Source organism: Neodiprion fabricii, chromosome 2, assembly GCF_021155785.1.
Source record: "Neodiprion fabricii isolate iyNeoFabr1 chromosome 2, iyNeoFabr1.1, whole genome shotgun sequence".
Taxonomy (NCBI): domain Eukaryota; kingdom Metazoa; phylum Arthropoda; class Insecta; order Hymenoptera; family Diprionidae; genus Neodiprion; species Neodiprion fabricii.
The window spans coordinates 26,264,421-26,279,025 of record NC_060240.1 but is presented as its reverse complement, the minus strand read 5'-3'; the positions used below and the strand labels follow the sequence as shown (position 1 = coordinate 26,279,025).

The 14,605-nt window shown below is 36.8% G+C and overlaps 1 protein-coding gene across 1 annotated transcript; it reads right to left on the bottom strand.

Annotated features, from left to right (window-relative positions):
- Window positions 1–6: 6 nt before the first annotated feature.
- Window positions 7–5,705, bottom strand: LOC124176483 (DNA replication licensing factor Mcm3). Its single transcript, XM_046557849.1, has 12 exons — window positions 5,515–5,705; window positions 5,316–5,428; window positions 3,845–4,053; window positions 3,615–3,745; window positions 3,239–3,477; window positions 2,872–3,114; window positions 2,407–2,770; window positions 1,898–2,202; window positions 1,658–1,808; window positions 1,291–1,533; window positions 1,015–1,220; window positions 7–799 (listed from the first exon to the last, which is right to left on the bottom strand). Exons 1-12 carry the CDS (start codon window positions 5,587–5,589, stop codon window positions 601–603), a joined length of 2,478 nt encoding a protein of 825 aa, XP_046413805.1. The 5' UTR covers window positions 5,590–5,705; the 3' UTR covers window positions 7–600.
- Between the last annotated feature and the right edge of the window lie 8,900 nt (window positions 5,706–14,605).

The following is a 14,605-nucleotide window of genomic DNA, read 5'->3' as shown; positions in this document are numbered from 1 at the left end:
TGCCAAACAACGTGAAAAGACCTTCCAAAATTACATTTGTAAGCAAATGTCTTCTCTACTATATTCTTTACGTACAACAGAACTCATATAAATTCGAACCACTTAAATTCAACATCCCCTACTTTAGAGGGGGAAGTTGCTTCTGCTGATCTTGCCTCTTTTCAACGCAACTACTGTACTGCGCAATACATAGAGCATTCGCAGACAGCGACAGAGTATGTATTAGATGAATATTTTGATGGAGAGGGTAACCCATAAATTCTAATTCTTAAAATTCTCGACCCCGTAGCTTCAATTATATATGAGTTCTACTGTACAGTTATAGATTGACTTATCACAAAATCAAAAATACAAAAACAATTAGGAAAATGGAATAATTAATGTCTCATCTATAAAGCAAATAAATTCATGATGTTTCTATCTTTTTTATTTTAAATCGACATATTAGTTTCGTATAAAAACACTATATCTAATAGATGAAAATTACAAAAATAATTTTATATGAATCATTTTAAACCGGGTAAGAAGTTGGATCTATTCAACTGTAGTGAAACGACACAAAAAAAAAAACAAATAAAAAAATAGCCATGTAAGATTTACCTAGATCAGAAAAACTATGTTATCTGCCAGCATAATTTGGTTAGCATCTGTCATCTCTGTTACAGCAGCAGTAACTTCCGCCTTTGTGAAGTCTGGGGAATGTTGACTGTTCACGTATTCGTGTACCCTTGACAGAGGAAGTGACTGAGAACGCTCTTCGCGGAACAATCTTTGTAGAGCATTTCGAAAAATTTCCAACCTGTTCCAAAAACGGAAATGAAAAAAATTTCAATTAGATGCATAAGAAATATATGACAAGAAACTATCTTCGAAGAAAGTTAAAAAAATCCAAGTAAAAACAATGAATTTCAAAATATTCATCTACATCTATAAAAAATTCATAAGCCGCGAAAGATAATTTATTAGCTCGTCACATTGAGTTTAATCAAATTAAGTTTGTTAATCTTTCGTTACCTATTTTTGTCAATGGTGACAGGACTCGTTTCTTCAACTTGTGCAGATTCAGTTGAAGAAATTGTTGTCACATTTGAACCATTTCGAGGAGCAGATTCAACTCTTACAACTTGCGAACGAGTTGTTCTTTGAATAGCTTCATCAATATGCGTTTCATCTTCACTATCGAATTCATACTCATCGTAGCCATCCTCTCCAGGTTGTTTCTAAAACGTAATCCAAGTGTTAAAGTACACAATGAAATATGGAGCATCTCAAATTGTTAAAAACGACAACCTTTTCTCTTCTTGAGCGCTTTTTAGTTCTATCCTCTTCGTCTGCACTCTGTGTGCCATTTTCACTTGTATTTCTTCGTCGTTTCTTTTCCTTTTCCAGCACCTTCTTGAAATAGGCGAACTGAACCAGCTCTATTGCCGCATACGCGTCATCCACGGTAACGTCTTTTGAGAGTCTCGCTTTGGCATGTGCCGTTGAAAGACGAATGAGAGTTTCCAAAGCCCGAGCAGTTATGGGTTGTGTCTAAACGTAAGTCTCACAATTATTAAAGAAATTAAGCATTAAATCACCTCATTGATTTCTATAAATCGAGTAGCAAAATTTTCAACTAGATTTCATAATAAAACTATGGCTTTGATAACTTTACCCTTGCCACATCGGACTCAACAGTATCTTCTGATCTTAGACGAGAATACTCATTTGCGATCACTTCGCTCGCTTCTTCCGTAAGATTTGGTTTCATACACTTCGCTATGTGGATGTATTTTCTCATGAATTTAACACTGAGTATTTTATCACTGAAAATAATACATCAAGTTATAGGAAAATATGATACTCTTTATCCAACTGTGACAAGTTGGATAGTACTGAGTTGGAAAAATTCTACCTTTTTGCACGAGATAATCCATGTAACAGAGGATCGTATTTCTCATATACCAACGTTTCTGTCTCCTCGTCATCTACTGTATCTGGATTCTTTGTACTGAGCAAATCAACATTGCTTCCCATTGGCAAAGCTTCGCCTTCTTTTTCTGTATGATTTCTGTACCGATGCATCCTTACGACATGATCGCTTATCATGTGGTCTTGATCTGAATCAATCAGATCCAACATTACAAATAAAAGATCAAATCGAGAGAGCAGCGAATCTTGTAGCCCAATATTTTCCATCGGTGTTTTATATTGGTCATACTGAAAATTTGTTGCCAGGTTTGTTAGTCAGTGCGACTGTGAGACACACTTTTTTTTTTAATTCAATTGGAAGAAAATTACATCTTTTGAAGACACTGCTCAGACATTTAGCTCCGGGTTGATTAATGAGTAAGTTTTAACAGTTTATTTAGGACTTAAAATTTTTTGAAATTTTAATTGAAAAGTTCAATAATGCATACTTACTCGACCATATACAGGATTAGCGGCAGCTAATACAGAACATCGTGCATTTAAACTGGCATGTATTCCAGCTTTGGCTATAGTAACTCTTCCTTGTTCCATGACTTCGTGTATGGCAGTCCTGTCCATATCAGACATTTTATCAAACTCGTCAATGCAAACAACGCCACGATCAGCTAATACCATCGCACCAGCCTCGAGCCTTCTTTCTCCTGTCTCTTGATCAGTTGTAACAGCCGCTGTGAGACCAACTCCTGAAGAGCCCCTACCAGTTGTAGGAACTGCTCGGGGAGCGGTACACAAAACATACCGCAAGAGTTGAGACTTAGCAACAGAGGGATCACCGATAAGCAGAATGTTAATATCTCTGAAAAATGTTAGCCCTTCTTAATTGTGTTTTCCAATATATTACAAAAAAAAAAAATGTTACTTGAAAACTATTTAGATCTCAAAACGTTATGAAATTACCCTCTTAATCTTGTTCCATTGGGTAAAATTTTCTCAACTCCACCAAGTAACAGACATAGGATAGCTTTCTTAATGTATTCGTGTCCATGTATCGATGGAGCTAAAGATTTGCTCAACAGTTCAAAAATGTTATTCACGTGATTTTTCTTGGCCATTTTTTTGCACATTGTAAGATCAGCTCGAGATATTTTGAGATTGGCATCCTTGTTCAACTGAGAAATGTTGTTCGCAATAAGAATAGTCCTGTAAGATTGTAACAAACGATAATATCATTAATTGAGATGATCTCATACTTAAGCGTCAGATATAAAAAAAACTTTCCAGCTGGAATGAAGCAACAAAACACGAATTTGCTACTGTCTCACACCTGAATGTTCCAGATGTAAATCCTCCTTGTTTGCCAGGAAGACATCTGTAGTTTCCAACTACTTGGACCCTGTCTCCAGGCTTGCATAAGTCCACTAAGTCATTATCGCAGATTACATCCACACTGCGAGGCAACTGTCCCGCCGGTGCTTTCTCAGGCATTTCCTGGATTGACAAAGTCTGATGATCCTTGTAACTGGATAATCCGTATTCAGTTTCGAGCGCATTTCCATCATCGTCCTAATCAGTCACATTATTATACTTTTTAACACCTCAAATTAATGTATAATCAATAAATTGCTCTAGCAGAGGTCAAGAACCAAGTTCTGTTAAATATTATGAAACCATCAACAATGTATATTTCTGTGTTTCATTACCTGAGTTGGATAAACATTGGCACTTGGGAATGGATCAAAAGAAGTAAGATCTGTGTACTGTCTTTCGGTGGCAACCTTTGTCGCTGGGCAATAATGAACGCTTCTGACAACCTTGGGTCTCACCAAAGAGCCTTCAAATTGTAGATAAAAATAAATTAACAACACTGTTATTTTCGATCACATTCTATTGATTTTCTTAGGCCACTACATAGGTTTATCCTTCAACTTACATTTCGTAACAATACCCTCAACGCACACTAAATTGCCAAGAAATCTTGATGTCAAAGTTCGAGGCGTAGTATGTTTGGTACCAAAGCTGCCCTCAAACGCAATGAACAAATCTGGATGGTTCTTACAGTATGACGGATCGATTGTTTCAACATATTGCTTCAATGCAGTTTGGAAGGCCAATTGTTCCTCAAAAGAGTTGCTTAGCAAACTAAACACCAACGAATTTATTAGTTAATATGCACATACAGGGAGGTTTTAATTCTGGAAAGAGTATTAAATCCAAAGTCTCGCAGATAATTTCAAAATCAACCCAATTCACACGATATAGATTTTGTGTGTTTCTATCATCTCAGTAGCAGAAAGTTGAACTCATAAGGCGTTCAGTAGTATACAATCTACAATTTCGATATTCTTCTACAAATGGTCAAGGAGATACAGCTTGGGCAAAGTTAATGACAGTGAACATTGCCATTTTTATGAAATCTCCTGCTATTGAAGTGATTGCTATATCTGAGTATGCATGTGTTTATGAAATTTACATATGTATAATACAGCTCTAATATACATAAATCACTTAATTAGCAGACGTTTTGAACTGACTCTTCACATTCCGATTACCAATAATGCCAACATTTAAACATTGAGAAATTCATTAAAAAAATGCGTTATACGTGTTCTCAATTATCCAATGTAGTTTACAGTGAAATAATTGTTTTTGGCGTTTCTATACTCAATTATGAACAAGAACATACTCAGATATATTTTCATTTGATGCAAAACAAAGGAAATGGCATGGTTTCTATGAAATCGCAATTTTAAATTCATAGAATTCATGCCATTCCTTTATTTCTGCGTCGAATAAAAATGTATTGGAATGTTTTAGTTAAGAATTATGTATAGAATGGGGCTGTTAAGCCCATGTTCACGTTCGAGATACACGAAATTCAATATTTGGAGATGTATACGTCAATGTCAAAATCGACTAGGACACCTTCTTAAAGAATAACATGGCCTGAATTTTTTCCGTTTGTGAAGTCAGTGGCAGTTCTGGATATAATTTAATGTGTACTGAGATAGAATATAGGGTATATTAGAAATTACATAGTTGTTATAAAAAAAATTTTACTGCACAATTTGTTAACATCAGTGGCTAACTATCTATTCTCTGAGGGTGGAGGAATTACCACTTCAAATGGAGTAATCGTATCTAAGTTCAGTGTATAAGATTAAGTGCCTACAGACTGCTCCAGGTAGATAGCCAAAGGGATTGTTTTGAAACTCGTACCAAGGGCAGAGATCCACATGAAATTACGTCAGATTATTAACTATGTTACGACATGCAGTTATTCACATGCCTTTTTTTTTTACATTGCTTTCATGAAATCCGAATAAACTTCAAGATACCACCCATGGCTAGCTGACTTTCGGCGTCGTTGGTAAAAAGACAACAGTCAACTTGGTGAAACTAACCTCGCCGCTCTGCTTGGACGTTTTTTCCTTAAATCGTTGACGTTCACAACGAGTCGGTGTTTTTTCTCATCGATCATTGCTTTAACTAAATCTGTGTATCTCCCCTGATCTTCCTGGAAATATGAAAAAATGTTATCGGGTTATGATGAAGGTTAGGAGTTGCCGGCGAAGGGTGAATTTTTATTTCAGATTTACATACCTGATCATCTAGGAAATCCACATACTCTCGCACCATGTTTTGAATTTTCTGCTCTATCATGGGATCCGCCATCATTCGTATTATGCGATACTTCCTGATAAATAATACGCGTCAAATCTTTCCGAGAAATATCAAGTATTAAATATATTACAAACGTAAACACTTAGCACGGCGAGGCAAATTGTTTGCGCGGGAATATGGAACCGTGAAACATAGATACTGAGGAAGTGAAACGTGGTGGTGAAATTCGGTCTTCGCAGTATCATGGAGTTCAGCCGCCTAACTTTTTTAATCTTTCTCATTGTTTTTTTCTTACTTGTTTAGCACAAAAATTATTGGTCGGTAGAGTAAATTAGAGTCCCAGACATATAAGAATAGACCACAAGAGTCAGCTGCGAGCGTGTAAGCCAAAACAAACTCTAAAGTAGCCAAGCCCCTGGCATGCAGTAATTTTGAAGGTCTTCGAAATGTCGCCGGCTGCTAGTGTAGCTGGTTGTCTGTGACAACCTTAGAGCATAAAATTTCTAAACTCTAAACGATAATGGTAAATGAAAGACATCAATACGATTTTCATTGAATGCCGGCATTTAATTAGATGCCTACGACATATATACTTCGGTCAACGAGAACGTAAAGTACATATTCTCAGTCAACGGTAAAATTTCTTTTATTGATTTACATTTTTGTTTCACAACAGATTATACAATGTTTTGATGCCTGTCCTTTGGACTTGACTGAAATTTTTCAATACATGGATGGAGGATTGCCGAGAAATATTGTTCATTATTTGTGTGGAAGTGTATAATAACAATTTTGGGAAGAAATATTTTACAAACAACGGCGTAAGAGTCCCCTGAACGGATTTCAATCGGTTCTCTAAGGACAGAAGATGATAATTCTCCCGCTCTCTCTGTCGCTCTACCCATGGAGTGGGGGCCACGAGAGAAGAGAAGGGAGAAAAACAGCCTGGCAGGCGCGTACAGCTACCCCCACTCCATGGAAAGAGAGACAAGGAGAGCGGGAGAATTATTATCTTCCGTCCTTCAGAAAACTGATTTGATTCTCTTCTGAGCGCCGTGTGGAATCAGTCGTTTATGGGCAGCTGGAGCGGAACCGTGTGTATTCAGAGTAGTTCAATATTCAGACCGCATTGTTATAGTTGTGAACGTTGAAGGTGAAATACGTGTCCCGAGTTTTCTTTGTTTTGTGTAATTTCGAATTTCAATGATGTCTATTTTTGTCTATGTGCGTCGAGTGTCAATTTTATTACTTTTTTGGCTGATTTTCGACAAATGCGTAGTTGCATTGTTAGCAAGTTTATTCAGTCGGTTCAGACAGCTACAGCACAAAAAGTGAGTGTAGAATCGAGTGTCATTGCGGTGTGGATGTTTGGATTATAAGAGATTAGTGAAGTTCTGAATTATGTAAAAAGTGCGTCGCTTCACCAATTAACCTAAGATGCTACAAGAACTACTACATGTAAAAGTGTGGAGCAGCCCAGAGTCGAAGTAAGAATACTTATTTTAATTATTGCTTGATAATTCAAGGTGGTAAAGTTAAAGGCGAACTTTTGTTCTTGCATAACATGCAATGCATAAATATAAAACTAGACAACGGTAATAATTCAATTAAAAATCGCAAATCCAATCTGCCAAAATAATTAAAATCTTTTGTTTTGTTTTTCACAGATTTAAGCAGAGACTTCCGAGTAACTTTTCCATTTTTCGGCAACGTTGGTGAGTTTGCATGTGTTAGGTTGTGGGTATTTCCCTGGTATTCCTTTGTCACGTGGCGTGGCGGTAACAATTGTTACACAAATCTTCGATTTCTTAGCTGCATGGATAGGCTCATTCACGATCGCAACGTGCTTGACTTTCGGTCGAATAATTTTTTTTCGCTACCTAATTTACCGTAGCTTACTTGAAGTTAGAAATTTTGCACGTTGCTAAGCGTGGAATGAGCATCGCGACAGGTAACCATCGCTTACTCGGCATTCGCGAGATAGAATTGTGTTTTATAAATCATGTAATAATCTGCGTTTGAATTTACCGATGATGTCGTTTAAGTGATGGGTTCACCTGAGGTTTGAACGTATTCAATCATTCACATTATTGTTAAACCGATAAAATTCCAAAGTTTGGCATAACGTGACGTAATCAAATTGCATCTTATATTATCTATCATTTTGCGTCATTTGACAGCCAACAAGTATTGATTAACTGCAGGCTTAGCTCGCTTTGAAAAATGCTAATTAGCATACAGGATGTTTTTAATCAATTTTACAAAAGGTTAATGTACCGATAGTCTGCCAACATTTACTAAAATAATACATACAATATCAGGGTTGGCGAGATACAACCGCGACACTGTGTTCTGAGTAGGCAGACTACGATACAAAAACATTTTGCTCCCAACAGGTAACCAACGAAAATGTAAGTCAGTGACCACGGCGCAAATGATGAAGAATGATGTGTGTTGGAAAAAATGGAGAATCGTTTAGATCGAATATAGGTAACCGGGTAGGTAGGTGGACGTTTTGGGATCCGTCGCGGGGTTTAGGCATGTGTGTGTGAGTCTCTCATTTCCGTTGGGTGGTTCCGTTGGGAAACAGGCGAGGTTAGGAAGGTCGCGATATGCCGTGATGTTACTAACTTTTGTAATCCACAGCGTCAAACGATCACAGAAATTTATTTCCCAAACGATTCCGTATTCAAGGCTCTCGACCATTTGTAAGCATTTGAGTATCAAAGAGATTGAATTTCCCGTTTCTTGTCACTCTGCAACCATTTTTCAATCGTTATTCAATTTAATTATTCAGTCATTAGCCATCATTATTCCATTGAATTGATCTCTGTGATCGTCTGAATGGGCAAAACGCATCTCTGAACCATCTATCGCGTTCCGTGGTACGCTAGATGGGGAGAGATGCTGAGCTCGAAGACTTCGCGTCGAAGAGGACCGCCGACCGTCACGCCACACAATAATGCATGCTCTCCAACCTCCCTCCTCATTTCAATTCGATTTGCAATCTGAGAAGAACAATCCGCATAGCAATGTATCTAATTCAGAAAGATGCAGATGCGGATTGGGTTTCTACAGAATTTTTGGGACAAGTCCCAGATAATACAAATTTTTTTGACAGTTTAATCTGCCGCGCCTTATTGCGCGTAGAGTAATCACGAGAATTGGACGCAGCCTTTTGCGCGTGAATTAATAACCGGAATCGGACACGTTTTGTTACGAATCGAATTTTTAAACAGTACATAACAAATCCCAGAAAATATAAATATTTTGACAGTTTAATCTGTCGCGCCTTATTGCGCGTAAAGTAATCACAAGAATTGGACGCAGCCTTTTGCGCGTGAATTAATAACCGGAATCGGACACGTTTTGTTACGAATCGAATTTCTAAACAGTACATAACAAATCCCAGAAAATATAAATATTTTGGCAGTTTAATCTGTCGCGCCTTATTGCGCGTAGATTAATCACAAGAATTGGACGCAGCCTTTTGCGCGTAAATTAATAACGGGAATCGGGCACGTTTTTTTACGCGTCGATTTTGCAAACGGTACATAAAATAGTTACGCACTCTCGATGTGCTGATTTTTCAGCTCTTCGGTCAATTTTCTGACGAATAATAAAGTTTTCAAGTTCCACGGCGCCTTTTGCGCGTGGACTTGATACCTTTTAGTTATGAGTGAAAGCGCGTCATTTGATAATCTGCGCTCCACGCGCAGGTACAAAAATCTCGGTAGTGCACAGTGATAATGGAGAATCTTGGCGTAAGTATTTATAAAATATATCTGAAACGTACAGAAACACTCGTATAACTGATCGTATTATTTTTTGTTTCAGGGCCACAGAAACAGTTTCTTAACAAACGCACTGAGAACTATAGAATGTTCGGTTGCAAAAGATATTCACTTTTAACTCAAATCAGAAAGAGATGTCGATTCAAAAAATTTAGATATTTTCTACTCATAAATACAATTAATATTCGAAGCAACGAATATTAAAGTGAATATCATGTTGGACTAGACCAAAGTTTTTTGTCAGTTTATGGACTTGTGTGATTGTGCTAACCATACCTTCGTCTATTTCAGGTAATAAAACTTTTGCTTGTTTCAGCTAGTCAATCCTTTGTCCGATCCAGTTAATCGAACCTTTATCTGTTTCAGCTAATAAAACCTTTGTCTGTTTGAACTAATCAAATATTCTGTCTCTTTCAGCTAATCAAAACTTTTGTCTGTTTCAGCTAATCAAACTTTCTGTCTCTTTCAGCTAATCAAACCTTTTATCTATTTCAGCTAATCAAATCTTTTGTCTGTTTCAGCTATTCAAATCTTCTGTCTGTTTCAACTAATTAATTTGTCTAGTTGCTTGTTAATTATATTTTTTACTCATCTAGGCTAAGTATATTTTTGTCTGCATCGACATATGTCACTAATTATATTTTCATATGTTCCAGGTAACTGAATTTTATTGACTCTACTGTAAAATTAACGTTTCATTTTTTAAGCTCCGGTCGGGTTTAGGTCTGGTTCATGGTCAGTCATATTGTTTTTACCGATACATAGACTTAGCGACGTAATTCAGAATCATCATGATCATGACATGAAAATTTATTCAGGTGTAGTTTTTTTTTTTTATGGTTGTACAGTCTCTTATTGCGATCGTTTTAGTGGCAAGTTTTTTTTTCCCAAATTGCTCATAGGTCATGTTCGGCTTGTATTTCACTGTGGAATTATACGTCTCTGGTATTTTGGTGATTGGGCTCATTCTACTCCGATTTGTTTCCATTTTTTCAAAGATTTCTGCATCGTCGTTCGATAGGTAAATGCCACCATCTTACAGCGACTCGTGTTTTCGATCTTAGTTTAGTTGTTGTTGTTTTACGTATTCACCAGGTTCTCCATTGTAATGATTATCTCATACCTTATAAGAAAAAAGACCGTACGCGAACATCCAAGGTCAATCGCCGTTCGCATATAAGATAAAAACAATCACCCTTCATCCATAATTAAAACAACCATCTTTCATCCATAATTAAAACAGTCATCTTTCATCGATAATCAATAAATAGTCAGCGGGTTATATGAACTGAAAAATTTCGAACAAACTGCGAATATACGCGAGTACAAATTAATTGGGAAAAACAATTTATCGTAATTAACATGTGAAAAAAAGTCATTTGCAATTTTTCGAAGAACGTAAGATCGATCTTGCTACTATTCTCCGTGGAGTAGGCCCACTGGGGATACCACGTGAAAAAAAAAACGCGCCGGGTGCTCTACCGCTTGCGGTGGTGTGGAAACGAGCATGAGTGAACTTATTTTCACTCGTCAAATACTGCTGTATTGTAGCTTTTCAAATGACAATTTTATTTTTGCATAAATTTATTAAAACTATTATTACACAACTGTATCCTGCGAGTAATATTATTATTAGGGGTTACCGGAAAAGTGCTGAAATTCAGGATAAAATAGTACCGACTTTGTCGGGAATACATATTGTCAAACTCGAAATTCCTATCAATCAACACGGTCACAGCCATAAATGTATAATAAAGTGGACAGATATGAGTAATTATAATCTGGACCACTTGATAATAAATTTCTGACCAATCTTGTGTTTGGGGGTCAGCGGACCCAGCAATCTAACCAGATAATATGAGCAGAATTTGAAAAAAGAAACTTGATCATCTTTAATTTTTTTTTAATCAATTTTGTGATAATGATTTCCTGAGGTTCATCGGGGTTTATTAGAGTTTATTAGATCATCCTTTGATCAACTTCTTCGATTATATCTCCCATCCTTTGCATCAAGAAACTGTTTCTAACTCTGTTAACGGTAAACCAGGTGCATCTTTATTGTGCATCTATTTAGATAACATTATTTTCATCGATCCGATGGAGTTGGATTGACATTACTGAATATGGCCCAAATGAATTTGCGTAGTAAAAAAGTATACGCCGCCCGTACGGGGTTATATGAAAATTTCAGTCTGCTCACGTTCGTCATTCCATAGACGTGATAATATTCGACTCTGCATTATCTGGGCACACGCGGTGAGCGATGGTAACATCAGTTCTTGTCTTTACTTACCGACCGATCGCCGGATTGAGTTGCGCGTCCTAGGTAGGCCGCAGAGGGCGCTGATTGACAATATATCTCGTTCATTTTCGATCATGAAAAACCGAAAAAGCCCCATAAGGTTATCAGTTTTATATATCTTCAGTCAGCGACCAAAATACATTTGTACGAAGGTAAACACTGTATCATTTTATACATAGTTAATCGCGGCCGGCGACATTATGTGACCATATTTTCGTAGTAGAAGTCTCTGAAAGTAGCCAATTAGACGCAAAGTAGCTAAATCTGGCAACACTGTGCAATAAATGAAACTAGAGCCGTGCGCAGCGCTACCGGCACTTCGGACTTGCGTGCACGAGTTTGTCCCATTTTTGCCATTCGATACGGAGTAGACATCAAGTACTTTTACACTGGAATATAACTGTTGCATCCGATGTAAACACGCCATTTACACGCAATTTTTAAATCCGGTATTACTTCGTCAGCATAGTAAAACCGTAATAACAGCGCCGTGTAAACGTACTGATAGCAAGGACATACGAATCACGGTCTAACCAAATCATCTTTTAACACTATTGTAAAACACAATTTTTACTTTTTTAACAAGCGATATTGTTTCTGTTACTTAACATCTCCTTCCGAATTCCTTCCTGTTTCAAAGCTGCATTTTCAGGTGTCGCAAACAGCTGGATGCAGGAGGATGATTGGTCAATGATTCGGGTTTTTTTTCAGCATTTCGCTGTGCTTAAAAATTGCTGTTTCAAATAGAAATGAATCTTTCTACAGCAGTTGGTTTTGCTGCGGTACGAAAAGGCAAGAAGTTTGCCTCTTTTTACACAATATACTATTTCATGATACATTCATCAGAGATAAGTGTTTCGCGTGGATAGCGTATTGCAGAAATAAAAATCAGCCGGCAACATGCGCACTCGGATATTGAGATTAATTGAGATTGACAGTTACCAGACAACAAAATACCTTCGAAAACAAAATTCATTCTCGCACTGCAAGAAACTTATTGTACTTGACCGTTTCACCGGGTTACGTAATTCAGGCTTTCCATATGTTACCTTACTTTTTTTTGTAAGCTTATTTGTCGTCCAATCAGTTTAATTCAAGGTGCTTTGAATATTACTACACATATATATGCCCACAATTTCTTATTCAGAAACATAACGCTGTATTGGTACGCATCTTAGTCATGAGGATCGAAAGATATTTTGATTATGAAACTTGAGTGAAATCAGAATGCAGGCAATAGCATTGGTTATCCAACTCTTAAATCGTTGATCCTGTACAATCACACAAACGCAACATTCCCGCCAAATGACACACGGAATAAAACGGGAATCTCAGAATATAAAGTTATCTGCGTGCGTTGATTCAAAAGTGTTATTCCAGCATGATGCGGCCAAACTTAAACCTGGTTCGGACGCAATGAGGACAAATAAACCGAACGAGGATGAAGAAAATTAACTGTCCATTTCGTTTGAAAATCACGATAGCCGACACGCAAGAAAAAATATTTTGCAGGTTGTGTTGTTATTCATGCGTGTTACGCGTTATATAATTTGCAAAAATTGAAACTTATCAGACGAATTTTACGTCATTATATACCTATATGTAACTAACAATAAGTATTCGTTGTTTTCATGCTTCCAAAAAAGTTTCACGTTGTAGCTACGTACATGGCTGCCCAACAATCGGAAAAGAATAGAAACGGAACGATTAGCAGAATTATGAATCCCATTTCTTTGAGTTTCCGAATTAAGCATGAGTTATTCCAATGAGACACTGTTCGTTTCAATCTGTTTATTCGTTTTTATTCGATTTTATCTATTCTTTCCTATTCCGTCATATTCGCGACAATGCCACCTCTAATAGCTTGTTCGTTTCAATTATTTATTCAGAATAAGGGATGGCAATTATCAATCCGATTCAATTCTATCCATCCGAGTTAATTCTTTTCAAAGAATACGAAACATTCGTTTGGATAAAGAAATTGGAATAGATCGTATTGAAATTCTCAATCCGTTGGTATTTTTTTTCCGATTGTTGGGTGTATAGGTACTTCGGTTTATCAATTTATGAAAGTTACTGGTTTTGAATGAATCTCAAATTGAAAAATCCATCATCGCAAATAATAGTTCCCTTCATAGTTCCTTCCAACAACAGCATCATCTTTTTTCGAAAGACAAATGCGGCGATCGGTAATTGAATGCTAGAGTATCGATGGTTGGGGTATACATATAATAGGTCGCCTTTTTTTACTTTAGGATTCTCCAGAGCTGAATATTCATAATGTATTCACAATACGTGATTTAACCATGAATATATTTTCAGATGCGGTAGCGCGAATACTGTGACGTGACTGCTCTTCATTATTCTAATAACGAAGCAAGATCACGACATACATTCAGACAATTTCTAGTATTACTTTATAAACCTGACCTGGCGTACAATGTGTTAGGAATATTTTAGGATAGCTCCATTTCAAATTTTTGAATATGAAAAGAATTCTGTAGATTTACGCTTTTGTCTTATCTGAACATAGAAGGAATATGTTGAAATCTTTCAGCTATAACTGGCTGGAATAACATGAAAGGTTTATTCTTTTTGACATGTGCTTTTTATGTTCTCCCCGTATCCTTCTCACACGCATCATTGTACCGAATGACAAAATGCATTGTTTATAATTGTACAGCGTTTATTGACAACAGATTATCGTGCATCCGTATTATACAAGAAAAGAATAGCATCAATTGGTGAATTTTTGGTGTCTAATTACTTCGCTGCCTCGATAGCGGCTCAACCTCAACCTCAGACTTTGACTGTGATTCTTTATTTACAATGAGCAAACTCATTCTTATGGTAATTAACATGTCACCAAGTAGGATTAATACTAACTAAATGTTCACGAAACGTTGGGGGGAATACGCTTCATATGTATATAAGTTACAAAAAATGCCACTCAAGTATACGCTAGTTAAACAAT